At 39.6% G+C, this 14,919-nt stretch overlaps 1 protein-coding gene across 2 annotated transcripts in view; it reads left to right on the top strand.

Annotated features, from left to right (window-relative positions):
* Positions 1 to 13,997, top strand: part of CABYR (calcium binding tyrosine phosphorylation regulated) — a 24,871-nt gene extending 10,874 nt beyond the window's left edge. The window contains exons 3-4 of one of the 2 annotated variants that reach the window (XM_044658048.1): positions 8,408 to 8,758; positions 13,787 to 13,997. In XM_044658048.1, the coding sequence (XP_044513983.1) occupies positions 8,408 to 8,758; positions 13,787 to 13,908 (473 nt within the window). In that variant the 3' untranslated portion in view covers positions 13,909 to 13,997. Of the gene's footprint in view, positions 1 to 8,407; positions 8,759 to 13,300 lie in introns of both variants that reach the window. The other variant, XM_044658047.1, reaches the window with a different exon arrangement.
* Positions 13,998 to 14,919: the final 922 nt, after the last annotated feature.

The following is a 14,919-nucleotide window of genomic DNA, read 5'->3' as shown; positions in this document are numbered from 1 at the left end:
TTTTTTTTTTTTAAATAACCCTTCATGAAGGTAATCCAATTAGCATTTTAAAAAATAACTCTTTCCTTCTGAGACAGGTTACCAAAAAAAAATTGATACTAAGTATTGGTTCCAAGGCATTAAAACAATAAGGGGGGGTTAAGTGATATTTTGAGGGTTACACAACTAGGAAATATCTGATATCACATTTGAACCCAAGACCTCCTATTTCTAAATCCATTGAACCACCTAGCTTCCCCCAGTATTAATTCTAAGAGAGAAGGTGAGGATTAAATATATATGTATATATATATACATATATATATATATATATGTATGTATTAAGGGCCATCTATTTATTTGCTAGATGACTATGGATAGAGTGTCAGGCCTGGAGTCAACAAGGCTCTTCTTCCTGAAATCAAAAATTTGGCCTCTGACACTTATTAGCAGTGTGACTCTGGGCAAGCCACTTAATATCCTGTTTGCCTCAGTTTCTCTTCATCATAAAATGAGTTAGAGAAGGAAATGGCAAACCACTCCAGTTCTTTGCCAAGAAAACCCCACATGAGGCCATGAAGAGTCAGGCATGACTGATATATAATTAAAAACAACAATTTATTTACAAGCTTCTGTGATAGGTACAGGCATTAAAAAAGGAAAACTTAATAAAATTTCCTTTAGTCCCTGTCTCTCAAGTAACTTTATATTCTCACTGTGTAGAGACAGACTTTTGTACATAGATAAATAATGAAGGGACAATCTCAACAATGTGCTTTAGGGGAGGAAATTTAAGAAGATGAGAAGACAGAATTGGGAGGTAAGGGAGACAGAGGAAAGAAAGAAATAGAAGAAAAGTGTCAAAGAAGAAAGTTACACTTAAGATTTGAATGAAGACAGTGAATTGCCTGGGTGAATGAATGAATGTTTGGAGGCAGGTGAGAGCACACTAGATAAATGAATGAATTTTGAGGTTCAGCCTGAGGGACTTATAAGAGAGAAAACAGCAAATGAGGTTAGTGGTGAAAGTCCAAAGAAAGGCAACACCAGCTGAACTGGTGTAGGGCAAAATGGATTAGACTATAGTTCAATTGTGTAGTCTATCTTATCTTAAATTGCCAGACTAATAAAAGAAATTTATAGTTTATCCTAGATGGAATAGGAAACCAGTGAATGTTTTTGAGCAGGTTTGGGGGAAAGTTTTATGATTTAGGGAATAATATTACTTTGCCACCTGTGTGAAGAATGGGTTAAGAAAAGGGGGGCGGAGGGAGAGCATCTTGGTTCACAGTTTGGGGAATGGAACCCAAAGAAGCAGCATTGTGAGCAAAGAGAAATGGAACAGATGTAAGAGACAGTGTGTAAGTGAATTAACAATAAAGAATCCTGCTTTGGATTAAAGTATTTTGGATGCTTTAAACCTTGATCTCTTACAGTTCTCTTTCCTCTCTTTTTTACCAACAGCTACATCCCCTACTCTTCCCAGATAGAACTGCCACAATACTACTTCAGGCCCCTCTTAACTCTTTCTTGCCTACACTCTAACATTGTTTACCTCTAGGATAATAAGTCCTCTGGGGTTTAAAGCTCTTCACAACCTTTGTCTTTCTCCACAATTCCAGTCTTCTAATATGTTTCAGCATACACACACAGTCTCTATTAAGCTATCTTTACCTACTTGCTGTTCCCTTCACGTAGCGCATTTTCCATCTTGATGTCTTTAGAGTATTCCTGACATAGGAAATAGTCTGTCTTGACCTCTGACTTTTATTTTCCCTGGATTTCCTTCAAGACAGCTTAAAATCTTATCTTTTGCAGAAGATTATTTACTGAGTTCCCCAGGCATCTTATGCGATGTTGGGCAAGTTTTTTCCTCTGGATTTAAATTTTCTCATCTGTAAAATGAGAAGTATTCGACTACATGAACTCTGATGTCTGTTTCAGCTCTAAGACCTATTGTAATTTTTTGTTTTATGATTTTATTGCTTTACCTTTACACATTTTAAAACAAACTGAGGGGGGGCAAGCTTTGGTAGCTCAATGGATTGAGAGCCAGACCTAGAGATGGGAGGTCCTGGGTTGAAATATGGCCCCAGACACTTCCCAGCTGTGTGACTCTAGGCAAGTTGCTTGACCCCCACAGCCTAACCCTTACCACTCTTCTGCCTTAGAACCAATATACAGATTGATTCTAAGATGGAAGGTAAGGGTTTAAAAAAACAAAATGAGGGGTGATAGTGAAAACCCTAAGGAAAGCTGTATAAATATTCCCCAAATTGTTAAAAAAAAAAACAAACAACAAAACCTTCACTGGTTTCCTATTCTCTCTAGTATAAAATACAAATTTATTATTAGCTTGACAATTTAAGGCTAAGATAGACTACACAACTGAACTATAGAATCCTCTTTGCCTTATACCTGGTGTTGCCTTCTTTAGGGATTTCACTCCCTGCCCCACAATTTCTTTTTTTAAATGTTTAAAGGTAAAGTAAAGGCTTTCACTTAAAATAACCAGGTTTCCACATTTTTTATTTTAAAATAAAAACTTTAACCATAGCCAAACCTGTCTCTCAAATTGAAAGTGATTCTGTCTCTTTTGGGGAGAAGCAAATATTTTGCTACAGGCTTCCTTTAAGTAGTTCCCCAGAAACATTTGGAACATTAAATTTTCCCAAAAAAAGTATAATTTAAAGAATACGCCTTTTGCATTTCCTAATTTATAAAATTAAAGATTTGGGTTAAATTATCTTAAAGTCTCTTCAAACTTTGACATTGTAGATAGTATAATTTTATTAACTAAAATGAACTGCAGATAGTATGATTCTCAAACAGCTGTCTTCTCTCAGAGACCTTCTAATAAAGAATTATTGAATTGGTTGCAGAGCTAATTTATACTAAAGGAATAAAATTCAGAAATAATATCAAAACCCACCCTGGGTCACATTGATTGTATTTTGACTACCCAAATCAAGAATACCTTCTCTTCTAGTATTTTATTTTTTTAATTTATTTTTTAACATTCTTTTTAAATTTTGAGCTCCATGCTCTCCCATACTCACTGAGAAAAGGCAAGCAATATCTCATCAATTATACATGTGAAATCATGTAAAACATATTGGCCATATTGCAAAAAAGTGATACTTCATTTTGCAATCAGACTTTATGATGTTCCCTTTTGGAGGTAGATAGCATTTTTTCCTCAAGTCTTTTGGAATTTTCTTGAATTGCAGTATTGATTAGAGTAGCGGTATCTTGATGCACAGTTGATACATCATTACAATACTGCTGTAAATGTAGAAAAATTTCCTAGTTTTTCTTAATTCAGTTTGCATTATTTCATATGACATAGCTATGCCTTGCTATTTTTCTGAAACCACTCCCCTCATCATTTCTTACAGGATAATAGTATTCCAACACAATCATATGTTACAACTTGTTCATACTAATTGATGAGCCATCCCCTTTGTCACCATGAAAAGAATTGATACAAAGTTTTTTTTATACATATAGATAGTCCTTTTACTTTTCCTCTTATTTTTTGGGGGGGGTGGGATACAGACCTAGTAGTGGTATTGCTGGGTTAAAGGGTATGCACAGTTTTATAACCCTTTGAACATGGTGTTCCAAATTGTTCTTTAGAATGATTGGACCAGTTCACTACTTCACCACTTATTCATTAGTGTGTACCTATTTTACCTCATCCCCTCCAACATATGTCATTTCTGATTGATGTGAGGTGGTATTCTTCAGAGTTGTTTTAATTTGTGTTTCTCTATTTAGTGATTTAGAGCATTTTAAAATATGACTATAGATACCTTATATCCTTTGAGCATTTATCAATTGGGGAATAGTTCTTATTTTTATAAATTTGACAAGTATTTGAGGAATAAGGCCTTTTATCAGAGAAACTTTATTGTAAATATTTTAGATATTACTTCACTTAAGGTATTTTTTAAAGCTAAATGAGGTTTCCCTACTTATCCCTTTTAATTAGGTCTATTTTTTGTGTGCTTTTGCTTCATCTGAGATCATTATTGTGATCCCTGCCTTTTTAACTTCAATTGAAGCATATAGGATTCTTGCTACTCTAGTCCTTTAATTCTGTGTGCAAATCTTCCTATTTCAAGTTTGTCCCTTGTAAATAACATCTTGTTGGATTCTAGTTTCTAATCTATTTCTGATATTTGCCTTCATTTTATGAGTGAGCTCATCCCATTCACATTTCATAGTTATGATTACTGTGTATTTCCCTCCATCCAATTTTCTTCTCTTTCTGCTCTTTTTTTTAACTTGTCACTCCTTTAATTTGCCCCCCTCTTTTACCATCCCCATTTTCTCTAATGTCCTTTCCCTCCAATTATCCTTATTGAGTAAGATAGTTTTATGTACACAACTGAGGGGTATATTCTTCCCACTTTGAACCAATTCTGATGAGAATGAGGTTCAAGAATTGCTTGTACCTTTCTCCATTTTCTCCTCTGCTATAAAAGTTCTTCCTTATGTATCTCTTTTATGTGAGAAAATTTTCCCCATCATGCTTCTCCCTTTACTCAGTGCATCCCTCTTTCTCACACCATTCATTTTGGGGATCATTCCAACATAATTAATTCTCTGTCCTTGTTCTACTTTTGTGGGTCACCTGTTTTTCTGATGAGATACATTATGTTTTTGTTTTTGTTTTCATTTTTAAAAAATTGTTTGTTTCTTGAAGTCTCATGGAGTCATTAGCCTCTATTTGCCCAATTCTAATTTTTTGAGGAACTAGTTTCTTCAGTGAGCTTTTGTACCTCCCCTTTTCCATTTCAATTCTGATTTTTAAGAAGTTTTTTTGTTTAGTGAATTTTTGTGCTTAACATATTAGGCCAATTCTGTTTTGTTTTCTTTAATATTGTTTGTGACTCTTTTATGAAGCTATATTAACATCCTTTTCATAATTTTCTTATATTTAATTTCTTTTCCAAATTTTTCTTCTGCCATTTTTTTCTCTTTAATTCTTTTGGGAATTCTTTTTGGGTTTATGTCTAATTGGTATTTTTCTTTGAGGTTTTAGTTTTAGTTTTTGAATTATATCTTCTTCTAAGTTTGTGTCTTGGTCTTTGCTTACTACTGTAGTAGTTTTTATAGTCAACTTCTTTTTTTGCTATTTAATCATTTTTCTAGCCTATTTTTCTTGACTTTGAACTTTGTTTTCTAAACTGTTTCCTGACTGAACTTTATGTTAAAGTTGGACTCTGCTCACCTGGGGGGAGGGAGGGGTATGATAAAATATTATTCTAAGCTTCAGGAGTTTGGTGGGGCTGCTGTTTTCAGAGCTAGCTCTATAGTTTTTGGTGCTTCCAAGGTGGTGTGATGTAGGGGAAAGTGTGGTCAGTGCTCTCCTGGTCTGTGTTCTCAATTTACCCAGGAAGAATCCCTGTTCCCCTGGGTCCTCAAACCCCCTTGTGACTCAGGGACTATGAGTCTTCTGTGAAAAGATTGCAGAGTGATTTTTATTTAATTTTTAAATGAATTTTTTTTGTGAGTTCTGAGGGATAGGGAAGAAGCAGCATGTGATAATATCAGTAAGGGAACTGCCTATGAGCAGATGAAGGAACATACTGATTTTCTCTACTTTTTCTTCATCCTCAATAGATAATTCTGAGTCATCTTAAACATCTTATCTACTCAGGCGCTAGAATTCAGGTAGCAGAATTACAGAGATGGTTGTTATTACAGAGACAACTAGAAGTAGAAAGCCCTAATGCAGTGATGAGCAACCTTTAAGAGATGGGAATGCCAGGCCCTGCCCTCACTCCACCTCCTGCCCCCCCAGCAAGTGCTGGGCCCATGCCCTCTTCCCCAGAGACCACAGTCTGTGCCCTTCCCCCACTGAGCCACAGGCATGTCCTGCCCCCCACCCTCCTTACTCCACCCAGGGGAGGAAGGAAGCACTTCCATTGGACTATTGGGCAGGGGCGGGGCTGATGATATAGTCAGGCTTGGGAAAAGGGAGAGGTGAAGGGTCCAAGCACTGTTCCCCTCTAGTTAAGTGATCTATGATCCCCTCAAACCTAGGGAAAAAAGCAAAAAAATCCCAGCTTATAGGAAAACCCCTTATTTATAAGAAAAATATAACCCTCAGGTTGAAAGGCATTCACCCCATCACCTTTCCCTGCAAATTAAACTTTTTAGCAAATGCTCTAGTTTTGAAGTCAGGTTTTTATCTGGATACAGGCTGATTGGAAGACTGACAAACCAGTTAATGTGTTTTCAAGAGCTTTTAGTACAACTATATTCCCTTTGAATGCAGATTGAACTGGCTAGAAAGAAGTGAGGGGAAAAGAAGAATGCAAATTGAGCCCAAGTTTGCTTGTGAAAGAAACCGGGGAAGGGAGCTTTAAAACAGGGAAGAGGCTTTTAGCTTAGCCATGGGGTTCATAAAATTTATTCCTTAATCACTAGATTACAGTTTTGAACATTTTTAAAGTACAAATTCAAAAGACAAATCCCAAAATACTTTGTATCATAAAGACACTGGTTCCTTCTGATAGAAAAGACATATATTTTATTTTTGACTCAATCAGGCCAAGGTTCTGAATGGGGTTGGGCAATCTTGTCCTCCTTAGGGAGGCTGTCTGGAAGAGTGGGGGAGAGGGAGGGGAATGGAGTAGCCCAGCTGCTCTTTTCTCCAGCTTTCTAGTTAGGAACTCTGGGGAACTCTGTGCTGTAGGAACATGCCACTGGGTCCTTGGAATATGTTCCCACAGAGAGGTCTAGGCTTGCCATCTCTGGAACATGTGCCATAGGATCGTCATCATGGACCTAATGTCATGCTACTGACATACAGCTTCCAGAAATACAGGTTTCTTAGAGTTTTATAGAAATAGGAATCTGTAGCAAATGTGACTGTTAAAAAATATAAATAAAACATATATTCTTCATTGTTTTTTTTTAAAGTTAGAGAGATGTTGCCACACTCAAAAAAAATTCCCAGTATACACATTAGAAACTTTTTGGGGGAGGATATTGCATGTAAGGTGGTAAAAATAAAGTGGCAGTCCAGTGGGGGGGGCACCATTGCCTTAAAAATGCATTACAACATTTTTCATCTGTTATTTTTTATTCTCCTCTTCCCCACACCATAGGAATTTTATTTCTAGTCTAGCAGATACTCTGATTTCATACTTATAGTTTCCAGACTTATAGCTTGTTTCTTACTCCTTTTATCTTGGTAAAGTAACTGCTAATACAATTAGGCCAACAATATCACATTCTACAGGTGTCGCCATCTGTGTTGGCCTGATAATTCCTCAATTTTTTTGTCTTCATGTTTTGTAAAAACAGATTTGTATCTTATTCTGTCAGTTCTCTTAAATTCAAATTTTTGTACAGATTTTCTTAAGAAGAAAAGTGGTGATACTTTTGTTAATAATAGCATCATTTTACAGTTCTTGTGTACTCTATAGAGCAGTGATTCCCAAAGTGAGTGCTACTGCCCCATGGTGGGTGCTCAAGTGACCCAGGAGGGCGGTGATGGCCACACTTTTTTTGTATTACATTCTATTCTGAATTCAATAGTTTCTAATTTCCAGGGAGTGCTAAGTAATATTTTTTCTGGAAAAGGGGGGCAGTAGGCCAAAAATTTGGGAACCACTGCTATAGAGAAGCAAGCCTTATTTTGAGGGTAAGAGATTGTCTTGCTTTTGTGGTTTTTTTATGCTCAGCATCTATTACAATGCCAGACATTTCATAAATGCATATTGATGGATTATTTTGATTGATTCTCATCAATAACAACCAACATTTATAACCAATGGAAGAATAAATATCGAGCTTTGTTTTATTAAGAGCACAAAGGAATTCCTTGACCTTTCCCCATATATATGAAAAATAATGTACTGCTCATATTTAACTATAATATATACTTATAGATATAGATATATACTGCTCACATTTAACTATTATTTATATAGGTAAATGTGAGCAGTACATTATTTTTCATTTAAGTTTACAACTTGCATATATTTAGACACAAGCTCATCGTATGATAGTTTGAATAACAACCCTTTATTTGGCAACCATGTAGCAGATACCCTCACAGTGGCAATGTGAAAGTTAAATGAGATAATGTATCCCAAAGTGTTTTTTATAATATATAAAGTATCCTGTAAATATAAATTGTTATTTTGTCTTAACTACATCTGAATGTAAATTGTTATTCTGGAAGTCAACTTAGAGAAAAAAGGGCCCTTTGAGGAATGGTAGAAAAATTTCACACTAGATACTAATTCAAATCCCTTAGACATTCATTCATGTGAGTTTGAAGACTGTAAATGCCCGATTATGTCATAAATACAGCTATAAAGATTTTTTGGGGGGGTCGGGGTGAGGACACCCCCTGATGACTGACTTTTTTAACTTTAACCTTTGTGCTGTTATGCTTATTTAGTAGAGAAATGGTCAGAAGGAACGACACAGGAGAAGAAAGTAGAGTGCGCAAAAGAGCCAGAACCATCAGCTGTGCCTTGTGAAGAACCTAAACGGAAGGAGAAGTCTACGGACACGGAGGAAGACAATATCTCGGGACCATTGTTTAGCAACAAAACCACCCAGTTCCCATCGGTTCACACTGAAATTGCAGAGCCGGAAGAGACATCAGAATCAGTTAGTGAGCCCTCTCCCAAAGCATCTACCCCTAAGGTATCCACCCCACCATCCTCACCATCTCCACTCGCAGCTGCCTCACCGGAATTTGCTTATGTCCCAGCTGACCCAGCACAGCTAGCTGCCCAGATGTTAGGTAACGTTGCATCTGTTCATTCTGAAGTTTTAATGGTGGATGTGGCAACAAGTATGCCTTCTCTTTCCGATATTTGTCTGTCCTTAGAGACCATTGAAGATTATTCCGTGTCCAGCCTTCCAATTTTAGCACCTCAGCTTCTGAGTCAAACATCCATCCGTATAGATTTAGGTTCCAAAGACACTAAGGGTGAGACATCCTCGGCTTCCTCACACCCCTTGCAGGGTGAACAAGAACTTCCTGCTCACGATCAAACTCCTGAAGTCATTTGCCAGGCTGATTTTGAGTTTACATCATCCATTCAATTTTCATCTGAATGTAATGAGCCTGAGACTGAAGGAGCAGCTTTTGTAGAGCATATATCAGAGCACATAATAGTCCCTTTTAATGAACCAATAGAAGGTCTCTTTGAGACTGAGCAGCCACCATCAGAAAGCCAAGTTCACATAGCTCACGAGACAGCCTCCATGGTGTCTGCAAAGTCTGTAGGCTCTGCAAAAATTGTAACCTCTGCAAAATCCGTAGCCTCTGCAAAATCTCCACCCCTAGAGGAGCCTGTAAGACACGGATCATCAGTAATCGCTGAAAAATCAGGAATCTCAGTGTATACAGAGGCAGAGGCAGAGCTAGAGGAAGAGGCAGAGCTAGAGGCAGAGCTAGAGGCAGAGGCAGAAGCAGAAGCAGAGGCAGAGGAACTAGAACCCCCAGAGATCATCCCCTCTGCAAGGTCTCTGACTATGGAGGCCTCTGCAAGGTCTCCACAAGCAGTGGCCTCTGCTACAATGTCTCCACAAGTAGTGCCCTCTGCAAGGTCTCTGACTATGTCTCCACAAGTAGTGCCCTCTGCAAGGTCTCTGACTATGGAGGCCTCTGCAAGGTCTCCACAAGCAGTGGCCTCTGCTGCAATGTCTCCACAAGTAGTGCCCTCTGCAAGGTCTCTGACTATGGAAGCCTCTGCAAGGTCTCCACAAGCAGTGGCCTCTGCAATGTCTCCACAAGTAGTGCCCTCTGCAAGATCTCTAACTATGGAGGCCTCTGCAAAGTCTCTCCATGAGGAGGCCTCTGCAAAGTCTCTCCATGTGGAGGCCTCTGTAAAATCCCTGCGTGCTGAGGGGTCAGTAAAGTCCCTGCACTCTGCTCATGGGTCTGCAAAATCCCTGCAAGCTGCTGAAGGGTCTGCACAATTCCTGCAAGCTGAGGGATCTGTAAAATCCCTGCATGCTGAAGGGTCTGCAAAATCCCTGCACTCTGCTCATGGGTCTGTAAAATCCCTGCATACTGCTGAAGGGTCTGTAAAATCCCTGCATGCTGAAGGGTCTGCAAAATCCCTGCACACTGCTGAAGGGTCTGTAAAATCTCTGCATGCTGAAGGGTCTGCAAAATCCCTGCATGCTGAAGGGTCTGCAAAATCCCTGCACACTGCTGAAGGGTCTGTAAAATCCTTACATGCTGAAGGGTCTGCAAAATCCCTGCATACTGCTGAAGGGTCTGTAAAATCCCTGCATGCTGAGGGGTCTGTAAAATCCCTGCACACTGCTGAAGGGTCTGTAAAATCCCTGCACACTGCTGAAGGGTCTGTAAAATCCCTGCATACTGCTGAAGGGTCTGCAAAATCCCTGCACATTGCTGAAGGGTCTGCAAAATCCCTGCAAGTTGAGGGGTCAGTAAAATCCTTAAATGCTGAAGGGTCTGCCAAATCCCTGCATGTTGAGGGGTCAGTAAAATCTCTGCAGGCTGCTGAAGGGTCTGCCAAATCCCTGCATGTTGAAGGGTCTGCAAAATCTGTGCATGTTGAGGGATCTGTAAAATCCCTGCATGTTGAGGGTTCTGTAAAATCCCTGCATGCTGAAGGTTCTACAAAATCAGTTCACGCTGAGGGGTCTGTAAAATCCGTGCATGCTGAGGGCTCTGTAAAATCTGTGCACGGTGAAGGTTCTGCAAAATCTCTGGCTGCTGAGGGGTCTGCATATTCCATTCACTCTGAACCAAGGGCCAATTCTGCATCCCCAGAGGAAGTGATACCTGTCAGTTCTGGGGGAACTCCAAAATCAATACACTCCGTTGTATCTGTAAAAACTACAGTTAGTGAGACCCCTCAAATCCCAGAAGTTCCTCCTGAACCGGAAAATGAACCAGCAGGGGAAGATGAAGGGGAAGCAGCGCCTGAAGAAGGTTTGGAGCCACAAGGTAAGAAAAATCAGATACTTACACATTTGTCTTACAGGTGTTGGGTTAGCTCCCTGAAGTCTGGTTTCATATGGTCTTTTAATTTTAATCCTTTGTGTTTTTTAAATGTCAGTTCCTTTTAAATGCCTTGCTGGTTGGTTTGAGGTTTTACATTTGTGGGAGTGAGGATTTTAAAAGTTGTACCCAGAAAATTATGGCAGCTTGGCCATGCTATGCATTTTTTCAAAACCAAAAACAAGACCTAAATGAAGGGTGCTTTTAAGGACTTAACCATCAGTTTGAAATTTCTCACTTCTGTTAAAGCAAAATCTCTTCTACTGCAATTCATTTACATAAGTGGTGGCATTTAAACTTATTCTTCAAAAATAGGGAAAAATGGTGGTGTGTTTGACTGCTTTCGCACAGGGTCAGGAGAATTCTGCATTTGGGTTGAAGGAACTTGGATCAGGCATCCTCTCCTGCTCCCCTCCCCACTTTGGGAGCTTTCTGCAACTGAGTAAGCAATAGCAGCTGGATGGGGAGAGGAAAAGTTGGGGCAAGCTCTGATTATTGGGGGGCACCATAGATGGCTCTAATAGCTAAAAAGGACAGCCAAGTTCTTATCCAAGTATTGATGTGATTCAGGTGACTAGTTTTCATCTGTGTGCCTCACTAACATCAAGCTGTATTCTCAGTTGCTAGATCATCTCTCATGTTGCCCCAATGGCGAGCTAATTTGTCCATCTCAATCCAGCCATAAAAGGAGGTGATTTGTGCCTCCTATATAACAGTTGCCATTAAGTCCCTTAATTTTTCTTCAGGGAAGGAACATGTGTGATCCAGTTCCCCCATTCCTTTCTGCAGAAACTCTCTCAACCTGGGCTCAAAGGAGCCATGTGTGACTAGGAGAAGTTTTAGCAAAGCAGGTTTTTAGAAAAATATCCAATTGTTGTTTGGCGACATGAAAGGGGAATTCAGTACAGCTGCAAAAAGCAAGGCACAGTGCTGAGATTTGTAGCATGTAGGATGATCATTAAGCTCGTGGCTTTAGGCAGCACTTCCATCCCAAGTCCCTGTCTACGAGTGCTTAAGCATTTTAATGGAGAAAAAATGTCTACACTTTGAGCTGACAATATCGATCAAGCTTTATTATCATCAGCTCCAAAAGGATATTTTTTCTCACTGAGATTGAGCTATCAGAATACCCAGGCCTTTAACATTTTATTTGACAGTATTTCCCCAGGTATTTTCCTAGCATTCTGATAACTCAAACTGCTTTGTTATTTAAAAGGAAGACTTGGCTTGTGCATGTACAAATACATATGTATATATGCATATGTATAGATGAAGTTTAACAAAATATTAGTTGAAAACATGTCCTTGGCTATTGTAAACATCATTCTCAGCCTATGCATAAATGGGGCTTTTCCTTTACTGAAAGAAGGCTTGCACTAGGGGCAAATCCCTGGGTGTGCAAAAAATGAAGTCAGCACATTGACTAAAGCTAAATTCTGGTACCTCCCCTTTTTGACACACAAGGTCCCCTTTCTCCCTTTCCCTGTTCTGGGACTCAGCTCTCCAAGACAAGCACATCTCCTCTAGGCAAATCACAGGATTGACATGATTGGTCCCGTGAGGTAGTAGTAGATATTCTGCCGCACCTTTTGGACCCCTCTCTTCTCCGAAGGGGGTGTGCCTTAGGCAGATATTTTTTTTTACTGCCACTCCGGATCTATCATTTCAAATTCTGCCTGTGTTGGAGGTGCTCTCTGGGGCAGTGAGTCAGGGAACATGGGTCGTTTCATATGCAAAGCCGTATGAATGGGGAGATTGTTGGTGCCCTTGGGTAGCCATAATTATTTGGTCTATCGTAGCCTAAAAGTGCCCAAAAGGTGGCCTCCAGTGCTGACTTCCCTCAGTAAGGAAAAATGTCATTCTGTGTGTAAGGGCTACAATGGCATTAGTGCTGTTTTCAATAGCTCAGCACCCTTTTCAACTGATATTTTTGTGAAACTGAATTTAATTGCATGTGGATGTCTTCTCGGGAGGACTCTGCAGAAGCTATGTCTGAAGTGGGCTTAAGCACAAGGAAACAGGAACTTGGAATGGAAAGGGGCCCCCTTAGCCACAACCCTAATGCTCCTGCTACTTGCTATCAGCCACAACACTGTTCTCCTTTTTCAACTGTGCAAAAACTCCTCTTTTCGCTTCATGTTACCAAACACAATTCTCATAGCCCTCTCTATAGCATGCTTTATGGCACATAGCATTACAACCTGTTGATATGTAAAAGAATCGCAAAGACATTTCTGTGCATAGCGCTTGATACAGAGACCAAACCTTTAATGCCTGCAAATTGTTTTTTGTTTTTTATAGCGATAGCAGCAAGCGAAGCAGGACAACCACCACCATATTCTAACATGTGGACCCTTTATTGTCTAACTGATATGAACCAACAAAGCCGCCCATCACCGCCACCACCTGCACCTGGGCCTTTTCCCCAAGCAACCCTCTATGTGTCTAATGCTAAGGAGCCACAGTTTCTGCAGCATCCACCGAAAGTTACTTCTCCAACTTATGTGATGATGGACGACTCCAAGAGGACCGGTGCCCCACCTTTTATTTTAGTAGGCTCAAATGTTCAGGAAACCCAGGAGTGGAAACCTCTTCCTGGACATACTGTTATTCCACAGCCAGATCCCTCCAAGAGATATACTGCAGTCCAAGTTCCAATTGCTGTTCCTGCCGAACAGAAATTCCAGAAACATGCCCCAGCCCCCCCGAATGGTAACTCTCCTCAGAGTGGACAAGAACCCCCCAGGCCACAAAGCCCAGTTTTTCTTTCTGTTGCTATCCCAATAGAAGATGTAGGCAAAAAGGGTTCAGGATCTGGTGACAAACGTACCCCCTTTGCAGGAAGTTACGGTATTGCTGGAGAAATTACCGTGACTACTGCCCATCTTCGCAGAGCAGCAGAATCTTAAACTGGTTGGTAATTTTCCCAACCATAGGGTGTGACCTTTTGGAGGAAGTCTGGAAATCTTACCACTGAACTTCAGAATCTTGATTTGTTTCATCTAGAGACTGACTTTTTTTAAAAAAAGAAAATTAAACGGAATTGAATCGAGTTAATGTGTGATGAGTTGAGATATATTGTTTACGTGACTTGTTCTATTCATTTGTCTCCAAACTTCATTATTAGTTGATATTAAATGCCCATTAGGTATATACCAGGCCAGCAGTGACATAGTGTATAAGAGCCAGTCCATTAATCAATCCACAAGTTATTTAGTAAAAATATAAGACATGGCTCTTTCACTTATTAATAGGTTATGTTAAGACATTTGAAAACAGGACAAAGTTTGTGCTGCTGCTTGGGGGGGTTGTTTAAGTATGATGAAAGTTAGATATCAGTGCACTGGAGTAGCACTTAAGACTTGTGTGGGTCTTGAAAGGCTGACAAAAATAAATGAACAGGTTGGGTGGAAAATAGAGTAACAAGGCCACAGAAATAGATTTTGGGGTGGGCAGGATGGTTAACAAGGAAAGCTGACTGGAGCAGAGTGCTTCTTTCTGTTCAAAAGTAGTAAAATGCGTCAGGAAGAGGTCAAGATTTTGTTTGTAGGACTTTGAATATATGAGACTGAGCTTGAGCTGCTTCTTGAATTGGCTAGGACAGAGAGAAATCATAGGCTTTTGGGTAGAGGAAGTAGAGTAATGAAAGTATGTTTAGGAAGATTATTGGCCTGGAAGCAACGTGGTTTGAACATGGAGAGGGACTGATTTGAGATGATGGATGAGATTGGAGAGGAAAGAACAAATTCAAGAGCTCAGAGGAGGCATGTATTGGATTTGAAGTTGAACAAAGGCAGAGGAGTGGGGAAGAATCCAAGACAATTTCAATATTTTGAGCCTGGGAGAAAGATAGGGCTATTAACAAAAAAGCAAAGCAGTTTCATTTATATGACACCCAAAGAGAACACTTTCCTCATATT

This window comes from Gracilinanus agilis, chromosome 1 (assembly GCF_016433145.1).
Source record: "Gracilinanus agilis isolate LMUSP501 chromosome 1, AgileGrace, whole genome shotgun sequence".
In the NCBI taxonomy this organism is placed as follows: Eukaryota; Metazoa; Chordata; class Mammalia; order Didelphimorphia; family Didelphidae; genus Gracilinanus; species Gracilinanus agilis.
Note: the sequence above shows the minus strand (reverse complement) of the source record. Positions and strands in the feature narration are given on the sequence as shown.